A 19030-nucleotide genomic window follows, 5' to 3' on the forward strand; every position below is an offset into this window, starting at 1 on the left:
GATGAGCAAACAAAGGTGCTGGAAAAAGCAGAGATTATGCTTAGCAAAACTGAAGAGCCCAACAAGAAGTCAGCTGAGCACTACCACAAGATCATGAGTAAAGTTCTAGAGCAAGGAGAGGGCTTCATTTCCAAAGAAATCGAGAGGATTTCAAAAATGGTAGCGAACACAAAAATGAGTGATGCTAAGAAGCAAGATTTGCAGAAGCGTTTGAACCGGTTAAGCTCATTTCAAGCAAAAAATACTGAGAAAGATGAACTTTAAAATTTTAACAAATTGTAAAAGATCTAAGACAAAAGGTTTAATGAAAATAAATAAATATCAGTCATTCCTGTATTGCAAAACAAAGCAAACACCCCAGAGGCACACTTAGGTTTGTCCAGAAATAAATTTAATCCATAAACAATTAGTCACAATCCGGGGTGTTTGCTTTGTTTTTGAAGTTTGTTTTTTCACCCAGTTGAGCAATGTTTGTGTTTGTTTGATTCCTGTATTGCATACGATTACCACTGTTGCAGTACTCTTCTTTCCAGATTTCAGTCATTTGACATTTTATGCTAATTTGGAAAAAAATCTTCTTGTAACTGAAATGTGCTTTTTTTTCCAGAGTTTTGAATTTACTTTAACATTTTTTTAAATGTTTACACTGTTCCTGTTGACATGTAGCCAGTGCTTTGCTGAATGAAAATGTAAGATACTGATGTCACAGTGACTGCTGTCTTTTATTTGAGATACTTATAGAAAATGTAATGAAAGTAAACCCAGACATTAATCCTACTGATGTAAACTAGTAGCAATTATACTTCTGCTTGCACATTCAGAAACGTTTTAGTTCATTGTACGACAGTCTTGAAGTTTCTGTAAAGATTTTTTTTAATACAAAATGTTGATTATCCTGCTGCAGAAGCTTAGTTATTTGGTCATACCTGTATCTTCGCTTCACATTTAAAAAGGGAACTAGCTGCCTTGCATAATGCTGTGCAGTGTCAAAATAGCATTGTGAGAGGTTAGAAAATGCAGGTATACTTTCCCATTAGAGTTACCAAATTAACTGGAGAAGTCATTTCATGATTCATTGCCTCAGGTCACCTACATGGATAATGGGTTAAAGTGGGATGTAGTATAAACTGCACTGAGGTATCTAATTTGGATTTGTGGTATGTAAATACTCCTGAGACTGAAAATGTGTTAATCAAATAGTACACTTAGTCAATGCTATCACCACATTTCCATGTTGTTGTTATGAACTAAGACAGTATTCAGATTTTTGTACAAAAATTAATTTGCCTGTTTTGTGGTATTTCACATTTTACAGCTCATGTATTCTTTTTGCAAACTTTGTTTACCGCTTTTAAAACATATATGTCTTGTGCGAGTTTTTTTTTTTTTTTTTTGGTGTGACTAGGCACATTACTCACACAGTTGTGACCCTACCTGTTTTGTTGCATGTGTGTACAGTATTGGCCATTTTTGTTGAGCTTTGTGAAAATGACAGTAAAAGAGGTATTGTATACCCAGAATGCTTGTACATCTCATAGTGTATAAATTGTGGATTTTATGCAAATTTCCCATATTAATGACCACAGTAACTCAAAAGCATATAACTGCATAGTGCCAAGTGGTTTCTTTTTGGCTGCAGTTTTAACCAGATTTGACTAAAATGGCATAAAAACCCTAGTCTTCTGATGTGTAATAGTCACTGGATATGAGACATCTGCATCCATTTCTGGTCTGTAAATGTTTCAAGCAGTGATAAAGAGTGCAATTTTTTTTTCAATAGTTGTAGATTTGATAACAGTACGAAAGCATCCAGAAATCTCCTCCGAGAAATCCTTTCAATTCTTAACAAGTTTCAGTTGTATGATCTGCTCCTTCACGCAGTAAATGGCAGCTTTATAAGCTTTATAACCTTCCTGTAATATGAATTATTCCGCATTAAGATTTTTACTTTCTAACATTAAGCACCATTTAATTGCAGAGAGGTTACTTTTCTGTGTTTATCAGTTAAAACACTGTTGCATCTATGCAGTTGTTATTAAACATTTTCTACATGAAGACATTTTCAGTGCTCGTTTATGTTACCATTCAAGATGTAGACTGTGAATCTATCTTAAATGTCTTTTTTTAGTGTAATAACATGAGAAAATGTATGGTTTGGCACCATCAGTATAAGGTTAGCAGGCACTGCATTTATGTACTGTTTTAACTGTATTTTTCATTGCTAGATACTGTTTCATTACTCTAATTGCATGTTTACTGAATCACTTAACTGTAAACTGCTTTTTCATACTGAGAGTTGTATTTTCTGTTTGTGAGTGCTCTATCCGAGCTTTTCTGTGCATTTTTGATTTTTTGAAGTTTCTGTGTTCTACAGCTAGGAACTGTAATAGTGTGCATTACTATAATTGTCTGTTTACAGTTAAAAGCATTCTCTTGAGTCTGCTTTTGCTCCTTGATCTGTTTAAAACTTTCAATGTTAAGTTGTCAATCTCGCCTTCATTCTTGCTTGATGGGTTCGGAGCCGATCCCTCGGCTCCGACTCGGCACTTGCTAAGCTCGAGAGTCACTTTTACCAGCTCGAGGCAGCCCCATATCCCATGATGCAAGGCGGTAAGTACCCAGATCTCGTTTGCCGCTTCGCTTATGAGGTCCTCCTTTTACCAGCTCCTGGTAAGTGATTCACTTTTTTGATATTTAAGCCCCTTTTTGTAAAAAAACCCTTAATTGTTAGTTATAAGTTAATTATTTACATTTTCTGACAGAAAATCCCTGTCTCTCTTAATTTTTTTAGTCAAACTTTACCCATCCCATCCCCTCCCTGTTAGGGTGTGTGTGTTTGTTTTATAGGAATACCTCTTTGGTATTTTATTTAAGTTAATTTTTTGACTGGTGTGTGTGTGTGTTTTGTGAAGCACCATGTCAAAGGAGAGGGTCTCAGGTTTTAAGAAGTGTGACTCGTGCTGTCAGAAGATGTCTCTGACAGACGGTCACACTTCTTGCCTGTATTGCCTGGGGCCTCTTCACCTGCAGGACTCCTGTGCTATTTGTCATTCCTTCAGCCAGAGAGTCCTGCAGGAAAGACGCAACAAGCTGATACTTAGGGGCCTTCTTAAGCCGGAGGGCTCTCCGGCTAAGTCGGCTCCATCAAAATCAGCTAAATCTTCCAAGGCCCAGGCTTCTGTGTCTAAGCCTGCGGCCTCGGCTCCGACTCGTTCCTGGAGCCGATTCTGGCTTAACAAAGCCTTCGGCACCGATGGCTATCGGTGCCGAACCTGCATCGACCACGGTGTCGGCTCGATCGGTTCCGACCACCATGTGGCACAGGCATCGGTGTCGGCCCGATCGGCTCCAACACCGTTACTTTGGTGGCTGTATCGGCTCGGCTGGAGCCGATACATCGAGGCTTCCTCTCGGCTCCGATAAGTCTTCGGCTCCGACAGGATCTATAGTATCGGTTCCGATGGCTCATTCCAGGAAGAGGTCGAGGTCTCCTTCCTTGGAGCCGATACTGTCGGCTCGGCTTCACCTCTTCTTCGAACGGAGCCATCGGAGCCGATCTTCAAGGTCATCCAGACTTTCAGACCATGACCTAGAGAGAGTGGTCAGCAGATTACTTAAGTCACAGGTACTGGCCCAAATGTTACATAGTCCGTCTCAACAGACGACTGTTGGTCCACACCCCGTTACAGTTCCTCCTTCAACTCTACCCCAGAGCTTGGAGTTGGAGTCTTCGAATGGTTACTGCTACGGCTGGAGGACGGATACCCCTTCTGTTCCTTCAGCCTCTACTCTTATCTCCTCTTGAGACCTTCCTTAGAGGGATTCGTGGTCGGGCTTCCATGGTCTCCTCCGAGGGTGAGTGGCATCGGACCCTTGTCCGAGCCCGCTCTTCCCCTTGGAGCCTCGGCCTTGGTGAGCTCGGCTCCGACATCTGCCTCGGAGACTTCCCTTTCGGTGGTCCCTGGAGTTCCTAGTTCTTGAACGGGTTCTCTCGGACCTGCCTGGGAGGGGAGCATTCGAGGTGATGAAGAGTGTGCTGGCCACTGGTATCAGTCAGCAGTCTGTTCCCGTAGCTCCTTCCTCTATAGTACCTGTTGACATCTCTGCCACTTCTCTTGCTACAGGACCCAGAGATCCTCCGCCTCAGGTTTCCCCATTGGGAATTTCCCCTCTTCCGAGGATTCTCCTGATGTTTCGGGAGATCCTCCTAGGAAGAGGACTTGTAAGAGGAAACATGTAGACTCCCGAGTCTGTCACTGGATACTGACTTTGATGAGTCAGAGGGATCCCCTAGATCCCCTCTGAGGATGTCTCCTTCTCAGACATCCTAGAACTCCTTAAACAGAGGGAAACTGGCCCACCAACAATCCCTCTGAGGATGAGTCAGTATACCTAGAGGCGTTTGGATCTCGGCCCTCCACCTCCTGGGTGTCTCCGCCTTCGACCTCCTTATGCAGGTTATTGCACGAAAGGCGTGGGCAGCTCCTGACTCTGTAGAGCCAGTCCCTAGGAGGCCTTCAAAATTTATCACTGCCCCGTGTGACAAGCAATTCCTCACTAAGGGTGTCCCGCTGATGCCATGGTGGTGGCTGCGGCCACCAAAAGGAACTTGCAGATCCTTCCGTGCCCGTCCATCCTCCTAATAAGGACTCTAGGACCATGGATAGGTACGGTAAGCGGATGTTTTCCTCAGCGACCTTTGCTATGCGTTCACTGAATTACCTATGTCACTTCACCAGACTCCAGAGGGATATCCTTAAGGAGCTGGGTGAAGTAGTACAGGATCCTACAGCTGCAGGGGCTCAAGAGAAAATTGCTTCGCAGCTAGGAACCCTTAATTCCATTGCAAACTCCTCCATGCGGCTAATATCTTATGCTGCTGATGGAGCGAGTAGAGCCGCAGGTACAGGTGTGGCTCTTAGACGCCAAGCCTGGATGCGGCTATGTGATTTTGCGGATCCCTTTAAGGCGTCCTTCACAAATTCTCCCTTTGATGGGTCAGCTTTGTTTGGCCCTCAGGTGAAGGAAACTTTGACCAGGTGCGAACAGGACGGCAAGACTCTTTCTGCTGTAGGAGTCCGTTTTCCACCCCTTCTAGACCTTATCCCAAAGGACAGAAAGGTGGGAAAATGTGGTTCCGTAAATCCCAAGGAGTCACGCCGGATTCACGTGGTCAGTTTACCCCTAGAGGCAGAGGGCTAACAACAACAGACGCCGCTCTAGAGGCAGAGGGGGTCCGAAAAACCAGGGAAACAGAGAGCCTCTCTCTGACAAGCCCTTTCAGCATCCCTGAGATGTTGCCCGGCTGTCCCTCCTTGGAGGCAGTCGGGAAGATTATCACTGTACCCAGAAGCCTGGCATTCCCTCACTCAAGACAGATGGGTACAGTCGATCATATCCAAGGGTTACATAATTCCTTTCGAGGAAAGTCCCTTCCCCTCAAGTTCCCTTCCAGATGTACCACCCGGTCTAAGGGAAATTGCAGAGTTAGAAGTCTCAAAACTACTGCGAAACAGAGACACTCAGCCAGTTACAACAGACCATTCAGAGCCGGAATCTACTCAAGGTTCTTTTGGTCCCCAAAAAGACGGGAGACTGGAGACCAATATTGGATCTCAGCAGACTCAACAAGTCTGTCAGGAAGACAAGATTCCGAATGGTCACTCTTCAGTCAATTCTGCCCTTCTTACAGAAGGACAACTGGATGTGCTCAATAGATCTTCAGGATGCGTACTATCACATCAAGATTCACAGACGCCCCAGGAGATTTCTCCGCTTTCGGCTGGGGTCCAGTCATTTCCAGTTCAGAGCCCTGCCCTTTGGTCTCACTACAGCCCCCAGAGTGTTCACCAAATGCATGGCAGTGGTCACGGCTCACCTGAGACTTCAAGGATTCCAGGTGTTTCCGTATCTCGACGACTGGCTCCTGTCAGCCACCACCAGGCATCAGCTTACACAAGCCAGGGATTACACAATAAACCTTTGTTCTCATTTGGGCATCTCGATCAACTTCGAAAAGTCATCCTTGTTGCCCTGCCAGTCTATTACCTTCATAGGCGCAAACTTAAACACTGTTCGGATGTCAGCTACCCTTACAGATCAAAGAGTTTCAGACATTCAGAGTCATGTCAGAATCATTCTGGCCAACAAGAAAGTACAGGCCAGAATGGTTCTAAAGGTATTAGGTCTCATGGCTGCGGCCATTACTCTTCTTCCACTGGCTCGATTCTACATGCGCCTTCTTCAGTGGATGCTGTTTACACAATGGTCATACCAACAACTCCCAATGCGTCACCAGATTCTGGTGACACAGACATGCAAAGAGCATCTTGCTTGGTGGATCACATCTCCTCAGGTTCACCAAGGCAGGTACTTTGTACCCCCATCCCCGATAGCCACTGTCACCACGGATGCCTCCCTGATCGGGTGGGGGGGTCATTATCAGGGCAAGATGGTTCATGGGACGTGGCAGCCGTTCGAGTACCATCTGCACATAAATGTCCTGGAGATGAGAGCAGTGCTTTTAACGTTGCAAGCCCTCAATGACTTTCTTCCCGTAGGGACAATTGCAGTCCACACAGACAACATGTCTGTAGTTTGGTATATCAACAAACAGGGCGGAACCAAGTCCTACCCCTTGTGTCGAGAAGCGCTCAGACTATGGCAATGGGCGATCTCCTCTCATCGGTTTCTGGTAGCAACGCATATCCCTGGGAAAACCAACGTTGTAGCGGACAGATTGAGCAGAGCTATTCTCATGCCTCACGAGTGGTCTCTCAAGCAATCTATAGCGGAAGAGATTTTTCTGGAATGGGGTCGTCCATGCTGCGATCTTTTTGCTACTCCCCAAAACAGCAAATGTCCAGACTTCTTCTGCCTCTTCCCTCCATCAGGCCATCCCCCCAGAGACGCTCTGACCCAGGATTGGCCCCAGGGACTTCTTTATGCCTTCCCTCCATTTCCTCTGATCCCTCAGGTTATCCAGAAAGCTACTGTTTTGAGAGCCAAATTGATTCTCATTGCCCCTTACTGGCCTCGACAAGTTTGGTTTCCGTTCCTCCATCATCACCTTTTGGTGCAGCCGTGGCATCTGGACCCAATGCCAGATCTTCTGATTCACCAATCGGTCAGCTGCACCGGTCAATCCCTTCTCTCAACCTCACAGCATGGTTGCTCCACTTCCTTCCTTAGCCAGGCTTCCTTTGATCTCTAACCCAGTTAGAGACATCATAGTAGCTTCGCTAAAATCCTCTACCAGGAGGATTTATACAAGCAAATGGAAATGTTTCTCTTATTGGGCTAAGGCCAAGAATATTGATCCTTTTACTGCCCCTGTTCAGGCAGTCCTGGACTTCTTAGCAGAGATTTTTCATGCAGGCTCCTCTTCTTCCACAGTCAGAGTTCAATTGGCTGCTATTTCCAATTTTCATGTCGGTATAGCAGATCATAATATTATGTCCCATAGGCTCTGCAGGGCCTTTTTGAAAGGAATTTTCCTACTAAAGCCTCCAATCAGGAATCCTCCTCCTCAGTGGGATCTAAATTTAGTGCTGACATCTTTGATTCTTCCCCCCTTCGAGCCAGCTGTTTCTTGTTCCCTGAAATATCTTTCTTGGAAAACTTTATTCCTAGTGGCTATTACATCGGCCAGGAGGGTGTCTGAACTTCATGCTCTTTCGGTTCGACCCCCCTATTTGGTTTTTCACAAAGACAGAGTATCTTTGAGAACTAACCCAACCTTTTTGCCCAAGGTCGCTTCAAAGAACAATTTGAATCAATCCATCGATCTCCCTGTATTTTTCCCCAACTATTCAGATAGAGCTGAACAAAAGCTACACTATCTTGATGTCCACCGTCAACTTAGATATTATTTGGACAGAACAAAAAAATTTAGAAAATCTGATCAACTTTTTGTTTCCTATGCGGATAATAAAAAAGGCCTTCCTGTTTCTAAAGTGACTTTGTCTAGATGGCTTTCTTCGGTCATCTCCGAAATTTATCTACTCAGGGGAAAACAGCTGTGCTCAAAACCTAAAGCAAATTCAACTAGGAGCTTAGCTACTTCTACAGCCTTTCAAGCTAGACTTCCTTTAGACACTATTTGTGCAGCGGCCACTTGGGCCACTCCTCACACTTTTGTTTCCCATTACAAATTGGACTTGGCCTCCAGGGACAGAGCCAGTTTTGGCTCTACAGTCCTCAAGAGTTTGTTCCATTGAGCCACCCAGGATAGAGGTGCTAGGGACGCGGTCCCATCAAGCAAGAATGAAGGCGAGATTGACAACTTAACATTAAGAAGTTATGTACCTACCATAACGTTCCATGTTAGTTGTCTTCTCTCGCCTTCTTTCTTGTGACCCTCCCTCCTTCCCCCTGGCCTGGACAGACCTTGTTATAAGAAACTGTTATGCTGAAGACCATTCAGACCTGGTCCTTCTTCCATCTGTAGTTTTCTTCTTCCTTTGGGAAGTATTTTGTGCTTGGTGCTATTGCCCTTTGTTATCAAACGAGATCTGAGTACTTACCGCCTTGCATCATGGGATATGGGGCTGCCTCGAGCTGGTAAAAGTGACTCTCGAGCTTAGCAAGTGCCGAGTCGGAGCCGAGGGATCGGCTCCGAACCCATCAAGCAAGAAAGAAGGCGAGAGAAGACAACTAACATGGAACGTTATGGTAGGTACATAACTTCTTATTTAGTGGCTACAGCTAGGAACTGTAATTTTTTTTCATCCACCCTCCCTAGTGTTGTGGTGTTCTTATACTTGGTGGCTTTGCAGTTGCCCGCCCATACTGTATATTTGATCTGTGACACTCCTCCCAGTCTAGTGTAATTAGTTCATTCAATCTAATACAGAACATTTGTGAAGGCCAACCCACTCAAATTCTTAATGTTGAATTAACCGCTGTTCCAGGTTTCTCCATTTCCACTTTTACTGAAAAAAAATTCTAAGCTTGCTTTCCCCCTTTCCTGTGGCAGGTCTTGTCCAGATACGGATTTGCTGTGTCCAGAATTGTTTGTGAGCTCCTGAGCCCCCCCTCCCACTTAACTAGGGTTAAACTATTCCTGGTGCCATAAAGTCTGTTCTTCAAAATTTCCCTTGCAACTAGCCAGCTTTTAGGTTTTAGCACTCAAATCTGTTTCTTTGAACTTAGCACTTGTGCAGAACTCATTGTAAGCACTAACTAAGTTACAAATTACTACAGCACTCAAATTCCCTCACTTGTCTACAGGAAAACAGTTTTAAGTACTTAATAAATAAGCACCTATTCAGGCATGTCTAAAGGTCAGCTCCCGGTGTTTTCTCCTGTCTACCTGATGCATCTGGGCATCTTGGAGCAATGCAACAATTGCCTCATGTACACACACAACCCTCTCCTCCTACCACCCAACACTACGACCTGTGAGAGATGCACTTATATAGCCAAATTGGAAGCAAAGCTCTCTTCACCGAAGACTGGACTAGACACTCAAGAGAAGGTAAACACTTGCACCGCTCCACACTCATCACATAGTCCCTCAAAACCTACACCACCAAATCTCACACACAGAAGCACAAAACACACACCTACATTCGTGGAGGCTCTCAATAATAACCCGCCCAAATAACAGAAACCTCCAAAGCAGAAATGCATCCACAGCCCCCAACACAACCCAAATGACACCTAGCCCACATACTCAGTGTGCCCCTCAACTACAGCCCATAAGGCATAACGTACCCTACACTCTAGTCATAGGTGACTCTATAGTCAGGCGCATTGATGTTCCACTCATCAGGCTAAACAAGGAAAAAGTTACTGTCAGCTGCCTGTCAGGTGCCAGGATCCACCACATAACTCACTCACTCAGGTCACTCCACAACAAGTACAAATATGACTCTGTCATTGTCCATGTTGGTGTGAATGACCTGAGACGTACCGAAACATGGAGGAGCTCTCCGATCTTGTAGCCCAGGCAGGTATGACCCTAGCCTTGAGCAGCATCCTGCCATCACCAAGAATATTACCACAGTACAAGGACAAAATGATTGACTTTAACAAGTGGCTAAGCTTCTGGTGTAATTCTAAGAGAATCCAGTATCTGTCTGCCTGGGATGACATGATCGACAGACCACACTGCTTTGCCAGAGATGGCCTGCACCTGTCGCCCTTGGGTTTCCGGATACTGGCAAAGGCTCTTGCCACCCCCAGGGGCAGTAATATCCTAGACCTGGTCATCACCAACATCGGTGACTGGTGTTCCACACCAGAAGTCAGCTCCTCGTTGGTCAGATCTGACCACAAGCTAATCACCCTACACATCCACATCCCGCTCCCACCCCCCATTAGGAAAACAACTGTAAAAACTTTCTCAAAAGTCAACTTCACGCTTCTTAAGACAGAAGTGGCAAACTTCATGACACCCATGCAGATGGACAATAGAGGTACGACTACTGAATCCTACACAAATGCACTTTATAAGCACTTACACGAGTGCATGGATCATGCTATCCCTAACAGAACCAAGATGCTTTCCTCCAAAAAAAGGAAGCCAATCTGGTGGTTTTCTGCCATAAATAAACTCTACAACAGAAGAAAGAAACTGTTGCAAAAAAGAGTAAAATCCCACAATTGGAGGAACTCCCTGGTCAGCCTCAGTAAGAAGCTGAGATCCCTCATAAACTCTTCCAAAGCTAGTTATGAAAACAAAATCGCCACTGATTCTAAAAACAACCATAAAGCATTCTATAGCTATGTCAAGAACCTCAATGGCAACACTCAGATCTGCTCCGAGTTACACCACAATGACATTAAATATACAGAACCAACTGATATTGCCAACTTCCTGGCAGATACGCTCAGTGCTAACTTTACCCTGCTTTCACCCCTAAAGAGCCCATCTTTATACGGGAAGAATGCAAAGTTCCTGTAATCACGGCTGCACAGGTAAAAACCTCACTCTTCAAAGCCAAGAACACAGCATCCATGGGACCTGACAACATCCCAGTCTGCCTTCTACATGAACTACAGAATGAACTGGCTCCCCACCTAAGTGCCATGTTCAATCATAGCCTCACCTCAGGCTTTGTGCTTATTGAATGGCGCACCACGACCGTTATCCCACTTCACAAAGGGGGGGGGTCATGACAGACCCTGGGAACTACTGCCCCATTAGCCTGATGAGCCTGGTCTGCAAGGCTATGGAACGTATCATCATGGAACTCATAAACAAAGACATTGGAGATCTCCAAACTCTGGACCCCACACAGTTTGGGTTTGTAAAAGGCAGATCATGTCTCCTAAACCTGATAGACTTCTTTGAAGTAGTCACCAAAGCCATAGATGAGGGTAAGGTAGTACACACAGCCTATCTAGATTTCGCCAAGGCGTTCGACATCATCCCCCACTCTGGAATTATAGATAAACTCACTAAACTAGGTATAAATCCCTATGTCACAAGATGAGTTGCCAACTGGCTTACTGACAGAACCCACACTGTGAAAGTAGCAGACTCCAAATCAGACTTCAGACCAGTGACAAGTGGAGTACCACAGGGTTCAGTCCTGGGTCATTTCCTGTTTGGTATCTACTTCTCTGAAGTATAGGCTAACACAGAAGGTCTTTGGCTAACTAAATTTGCAGATGACTGCAAACTAGGAGCCATAATCGAAACTCCTAACGATGTGGGCATCCTACAAAAGGGCCTCAATGAGACATCTAAAAAAACTCCAGCTTTACTCTGTCGCATATCGCCTACTCAGAGGCGATCTCTGCATAACATACAAAGCTATGTCAAACCCAGAGCTGTTGGACATGCTCCACTTAAAGAAATCCCAATCCCTCCAAGCTACATGCTCTAGGGACCTAAACCTTGTCACCACATAAACAGAACATGCTGGAGGGATAGATTCCTGTCCCAGAGACTTCCCATACTCTGAAACAGACTACCTATCTATGTCAAACAGAGCTCCTCATTAGCACTCTTCAAGAAAAATCTTGATGATTGCATGGGTAATAGGAAATTCACCCCAGGGATCACTTCTGTGGTTCTGCTTGACAGGGGCATAGGAAAATAATTTTCTTGGGTGGCGAAAGCCAGGGTACCTTTTTGGCTAGGCTTGTATAGGCCCTAGGGCCAATAACCTAGTACCTACCTATGAACCTATGTCTAGTTCTACAATCAGCATAAAAATCTATATTTATGCTGAATCCCAAAGTCGGATGTAAAAAAGTGAATTTACTATATACATAGTTGCATGCCATACAGTTCCTACAGGGGAAGGTCCCAATCCTCTGTGACCATACTTTTATTACTAAAAATAGTTCTGTAACAAAGTTGCCTTTTTAGTGACTATTTTATTTTTGAAGGTGAAGTTCGGTGTATTGTCTATCACACCTTCCAGCTCACCAATAGATCTTAGAATAATCCAATTATTTTCAAAAATACCACAAAACCTGTTAATGTCACTAGAATAGGTCACTGGAAATCTAACCTTACATATGCTATCTTTCTCTATACCTCGTGTATTGTCACTAATTACTGAGAAAAAAGGTCTCCCCCTAGTACTCCGCCCTTCATACATCCCTTTAATGCTTGCATCTATGTCTTTCCTGCTATATCCTCTGAACTCATTTTTTAATGTAACTGGGGTATGCAAACCCTCATCCGTATTATGCAGTCTGCTCATCCTTATAAACTGCCCTTTGATAACATTCTTACTAACATAACGAGGATGCATACTATTCTTATGCAGAATACTGTTTCTACGACTCAATTTCCTAAATTAGTAACAATCCGTTTTGATGGTGGTCTTTGTACCTTCACATCCAAAAAATCTATGGCATCATAAGAATATTGGTGTGTAAATGTTAAGAATTCAGTGGTACTGTATAAATATTGAACAAACAATTCCAGTCTATCGGTTGTCCCTCCCCACAGCAGGAAAACATCACCTACAAACGTGTATAGCATAGAATGTCTTCAACAAACTCATTCCCCTGCAACAAATATTCCATTTCCCATGAGACTAGCATTAAATTGGCGTAGCTATTGGCATATGCCATGCCCATAGCCACGGCAACCTTCTGTAGGTAGAAACATTTATTGAAAAGGAAGACATTGTCCAAGATTATATCAAGCAAACTACAAATTAGATTGACTTTGGCTGTACTATACACACTTTTTTCATTCAATAGATCTACTCTTTCAACAACCCAGTTGTTGGGTATGACTGTAAATAAAGAAGTGATGTCCATAGTTACAAAAACATACCCCCTTCCTATACCTGCATTTACTATACAGGGAATTTAAACACTTTTGTATCTTTCAGTACAGTGTCACATGTCACTAAAATCGGGTGTAAATATTTTTCAACGTAGATAGATAATGCCTCAGTGGCCCACCCCCTACTCGAGACAATGAGTCTCATGGGTGGATGGGTCATGTTCTTATGAATTTGTGGCAGTCCATAGATCATAGGTACAATGGGATGTTCCACCTGAAAGTAATCAAACAACTCTTCTGTGATCTGTCGTTATATTAATAGATCAAAAATAACAACAGATACCCTATCCATGATACCCTTCGCCTTTCTACTAGAGATCAATAGATAGGTATCATTGTCATCTAGAAGTTGCATCATTTGTTGCACATAGAAAGATTATCCATGGCCATAATCCCGCCACCTTTATCTGCAGGTCTAATTTCAAGGCTAGATAATGTCTTGAGTTGTAACAATGCTTCTATGTCAGTCTGCTCTAAATTATAGAACATGGGTGCTCTCCCTTGTTCAAATTCTGAAAAATGATGCTAATATAGCCAATGTAATAGATTCAGTGGGTACGTTTGCTTTAACGAACGTTGCAACAGCTGAGCGTACGAATGACGTGGTTTTGATGACACAGCATGCAGCAACCACACACATGGAGCAAGTAGGTAATGAGATAGGAACTCCGGTTGCTAATAGTATCAGAATGGATGCTGCCATAGGCGTCAGTGGTAGGAAAGGGGAAATTTCAACGACACCAGTTTTTTTAGAATTGAAGGAGACAACACAAACTTTGATTCTGCCTTTCGTCCTCAGCAATGCTGTGCCTATCAGGGAGTGATCCAAGAGCAGGGGACAGAAAGGCAAGACATGACAGGTGAAAGACGGAGGGAATCATTTGAATGTGATGACAACCCGCAGCAGGAATGGGAAAATCTGGTAATTAACCTTTCTAGTCTAGAATTAACTGAAGCACAGAAATCATTATTGAATAAGGGGTTGACCTTTATTCCAGCCCAGAAAACAGTACTTTTTGAACTACTTAAAGAACTTAGGCTGTTTGCACATACATTGACTCTAAAAACAGTATTTAAAGACAGTGATATGAGGAGGGGAACTGACTTTAGGAAACCCAGTGTGTTTATACCTAAACCACATCCTACTATAGAGACTTTTGTTTCAGTATGTGAAAAAGAAATCTGAGAAGAATTGAACAAAGGAGAGCACCCATGTTCTATAATTTAGAGCAGACTGAAATAGAAGCATTGTCATCACAGCTTAAGACATTATCTAGCCTTGAAATTAGACCTGCAGATAAAGGTGGTGGGATTATGGTCATGGATAGCTCTTTCTATGTACAACAAATGATGCAACTTCTAGATGACAATGATACCTATCTATTGATCTCTAGTAGAGAGCTGACGGGTATCATGGATAGGGTATCTGTTTTTATTTTTGATCTATTAATATCACGACAGATAACGGAAGAGTTGTTTGATTACTTTCAGGTGGAACATCCTGTTGTACCTATGCTCTATGGACTGCCAAAAATTCATAAGAACATGACCCATCCACCCATGAGATCCATTGTCTCGAGTAGGGGGTGGGCCACTGATGCAATATCTATCTACGTTGAAAAATGCTTACACTCGATTTTAGGGACATGTGACACTGTACTGAAAGATACAAAAGTGTTTTTAAATTCCCTGTATAGTAAAATTGCAGGTAAAGGAAGGAGATATGTTTTTGTAACTATGGACATCACTTCTTTATTTACAGTCATACCCAACAATTGGGGTATTGAAAGGGTATGAGATCTATTGAATGTAAAAAGTGTGTATAGTACAGCCAAAGTCAATCTAATTTGTAGTTTGCTTGCTATAATCTTGGACAACAATGTCTTCATTTTCAATGAATTTTTCTACCTACAGAAGGTTGGCGTGGCTATGGGCATGGCATGTGCCAATAGCTACGCCAAACTAGTGCTAGCCTCATGGGAGATGGAATATTTATTGCAGGGGAATGAGTTTGTTGAAGACATTCTATGTTATGCACAATTTGCAGATGATGTTTTCCTGCTGTGGGGAGGGACGATCGATAGACTAGAATTGTTTGTTCAATATTTACACAGTACCACTGAATTCTTAAGATTTACACACCAATATTCTTTTGATGCCATAGATTTCCTGGATGTGAAGGTACAAAGAACACCATCAAAAGGGATTGTTACTAGTTTATTTAGGAAATCGAGTCGTAGAAACAGTATTCTGCATAAGAATAGTATGCATCCTCGTTATGTTAGTAAGAATGTTATCAAAGGGCAGTTTATAAGGATGAGAAGACTGCATAATATGGATGAGCGTTTGCATACAGCAGTTACGATATTAAAAAAAAGAGTTCAGAGGCTATAGCAGGAAAGACATAGATGCAAGCATTAAAGGCATGTATGAAGGGCGGAGTACTGGGGGAGACCTTTTTTCTCAGAAATTAGTGACAATACACGAGGTATAGAGAAAGATAGCATATGTAAGGTTAGATTTCCAGTGACCTATTCTAGTGACATTGAGGTTTTGTGGTATTTTTGAAAATAATTGGATTATTCTAAGATTTATTGGTGAGCTGGAAGGTGTGAGAGACAATACACCGAACTTCACCTTCAAAAATAAAAAGTCACTAAAAAGGCAACTTTGTTACAGAACTAGTTTTAGTAAATAGAGTATGGTCACAGAGGATTGGGACCTTCCCCTGTAGGAACTGTATGGCATGCAACTATGTATATAGTAAATCCACTTTTTTACATCCGACTTTGGGATTCAGCATAAATATAGATTTTTATGCTGATTGTAGACCTAGACATCTAGTATATTTTAGTTTTTGTACATGCTGCCATGTATTTTACATTGGGAAAACCAATAGGTTTTTTAAGGAATGCATGTTAAAGCACTTAATGGACATTGCCTATGCAAAGGAAACTAGTGCCTTGGCGAAACATGTCCAGGCTGCAGGTGCACAACATGTATTTAATTTTATGGCTCTAGAGGTCATGCAACCTACTATTCGGGGTGGTGATATGAGTAATAAAGTAGAAGAAATGGAACAAAATGGATTTTACTGTTGCAAGCTGACAGGTTTCCAGGATTAAATAGTGCTGTTTCATTTAAACCTTTCTTGAAAGCAAGGTCTTTGAAACATTGAACACATCAATGGGTTATATGTATATTGCTTTTATGATTTTTAGAATTATGTTGTCATTTTAAATATATTAATTAATGATGTCATGAATAATTTAGGATTGTGATTGGATGCGGTATAATTTAAATGTGAAAGGAGTATATGTGTGAGTTAGTCTATGGAAGCGATTTGTTATATATTGTGAAAGTGCTTACTTTGTTCTTTTATTCATTAAAGTATAGCCGTTGTTCTCCACCAGCCATTGTCATTTGTTTTTTTATATATTTTTTCAGGTTTTATAAAGTCCCTGATGACCCTAAGTTTCTTTTCAGATGCCATTCTACCGACCCAGCTGTAGTTTCAGTCTCTGTAGATAAAGCTTCTAGACTGCTGCCTTCCACTACCCTATTGCCCTCGGATAAGGACAGTAAAATGATGAAGAGTCTTGGAAAAAAGGTCCACACCTCTTCCACTTTGGCTTTTAGGGCCATTAATTATCAGACACATATGTCTTAAGTATGTACTGGCCCTACTTTCTCAGGCTTCTAAATTGCTTACAGATCTTGCAGATTCAGCAGCAAAGTTCCAACTCTCTTCACTCGTGATACTTTCTTCCCAAGTTACCAGACACTCCATTAAATGCAGTTATGATGCTGCTGAGGTCTCTGTAAGATCAGCAGCATCTGGATATGTCCTCGGGAGGTACTCTGCAGCCTTTGCCTGAGGATTTCCAGACAAAAGTTGTGGATGCACCCCTGGACAACTCTGGCCTTTTTGGTGAAAATGCTGCCGCCATGCTCAAAACAATCCAAGAGAAAGAACTGCAGGAATTGAAACATATTCTTGTCTCCCCGGTTTCAAAATATCACAGAAATTACCCTTCCAAGCCTAATTTTTATAAGGAAAAGAACCCTAGCTTCTTATCAACCACACAAGAAGACCTCATGCAAATACACTCTAGCTAGGTCTCAGCCATCTTCCGCCCATAAGTCCCCCTTTCCAGGCAAGCCAGGTAGTATGTAACTACTTGGCCATACTCGCAAACAATTCCTCTCTCCCAGTGCCTCTCTCACTCCCTATCTACCTTGGCAAGCATTAAAACAGACAAATGGGTCCTGTTCATTGTCCAAAACTGTTATTTCATGACTTTGAAACCCATTCTTCCCTTCATGGGCATCCCACAACCCCCCAAGGAATCAGATCCATCTCTTTCCACAGGTGATTCAAGAGTTGATCACACATGGGACCATTCAAGCAATTCCTCTCCATGGAAAGAGAAAAAGGATTCTATTCCAGGAAGTTCTTAGTCCCCAGGAAAGATGTTTTTTGGAGAACAACTTTAGATTTGTCCCTGCTCAGTCTTTTCCTACAAGTTCCCATCTTCAGGATGCTCACACTATGAATTCTGGTTTCATCAAAGATGCATACCTTCATATTCCCATTAACCCTCTGCTCAGGAAATTCTTATGGTTTTCTGTTGCTTCTCTCATTTTCAGTTTTGTGAATTGCCCTTTGGACTCTCTAGAGCTCCAAGGGTATTTACAAAGTGTTTGTAATCTGCAGAAAGCAATGACAGGAGCCAGGGAATTCTCATCTACCCTTACTTGGATGACCTGCTTATTCAAGCAAAACATCCAGACATCCTGTACCAAAACCTTCAGACCACCATCTCCTTGCTCCTAAGTCTAGGATTCACTATCAACTACAACAAGTCTTCACTAACCCCTTCTCAGGATCAGGTCTTCCTGGGCTGCAGGTTAAGGACAGACCTCATGATAACCTTTTTGCCTTAACAAAAGATGTAGTCTCTGCTGACTTTCTTCTAGCAGTTGCTTCCTCTTACCTCTTTGACAGCCAGAGAGTTTCTCAGGATGCTAGGGTTCATGGCTTCTGCTATACCAATGCCACTTCTAGCCAGATTTCACATGAGAAAGTTCCAGAAGTACCTGAAAACACTTGGGTCTCAGCATGCTCATCCTCTGAAGTTTGTTCTTCCACTTCTTCCTTGCTTGAAAAAGGAATTTAATTGGTGGATTCAACAAATATCTCAGAATCCAGGACTCCCCATTCAGCTGCCACACCCCATTCAGGAGCTGTTTACAGATTCCTCACACCTGGGAGGAGGAGCAAGGAGAACCTAAAGGTCCAAGGTCTTTGGCCTCCTTCAATAAGAAAACAACACATCAACATCAAAAAGATGACGGCTCTGATTTTGGCACTTCAATCCTTCCATTCATCTCTTCAACCAGGTCCCTTGAAACTGTTAACAAACAACACCACAGTTCATTAGTATCTGAACAAAGGGGGGGGGGGGCAAAATCTTACCTTCTCTGCAGGTTAGCTTTACAAGCTTGGAAGATTACCTTACAAACAAAAGTAACCTTGACAGTGGTTTACATCCCCCTCAGCTCAAAATGTTCTAGCAGCCCACAAATGAATGATCCACAGGGATGTGTTTCTGGACATTCTCCACTTGTGGGGTATGGTTCAGATAGATCTTTTTGCCTCCCCTCAGAACAGACAACTTCCAAAATGTTGTGCCAGAGCTCCACACCCTGTGGTATGGAAGGTGGACCCTCTTTCTTTCTCATGGAAGGGGATGTTTTCCTATGCAT

General features: G+C 42.9%; 1 protein-coding gene across 1 annotated transcript in view; it reads left to right on the forward strand.

Moving 5' to 3' along the window:
- Nucleotides 1-2055, forward strand: part of ERP29 (endoplasmic reticulum protein 29) — a 248128-nt gene extending 246073 nt beyond the window's left edge. The window contains exon 3 of the mRNA XM_044068385.1: nucleotides 1-2055. This exon is cut by the window's left edge and continues 239 nt beyond it. Within this exon, the coding sequence (XP_043924320.1) occupies nucleotides 1-264 (264 nt within the window). The 3' untranslated portion in view covers nucleotides 265-2055.
- Nucleotides 2056-19030: the final 16975 nt, after the last annotated feature.

Source organism: Protopterus annectens, chromosome 4.part0 (assembly GCF_019279795.1).
Source record: "Protopterus annectens isolate FY-2018-M chromosome 4.part0, PAN1.0, whole genome shotgun sequence".
NCBI classification, from domain to species: domain Eukaryota; kingdom Metazoa; phylum Chordata; order Ceratodontiformes; family Protopteridae; genus Protopterus; species Protopterus annectens.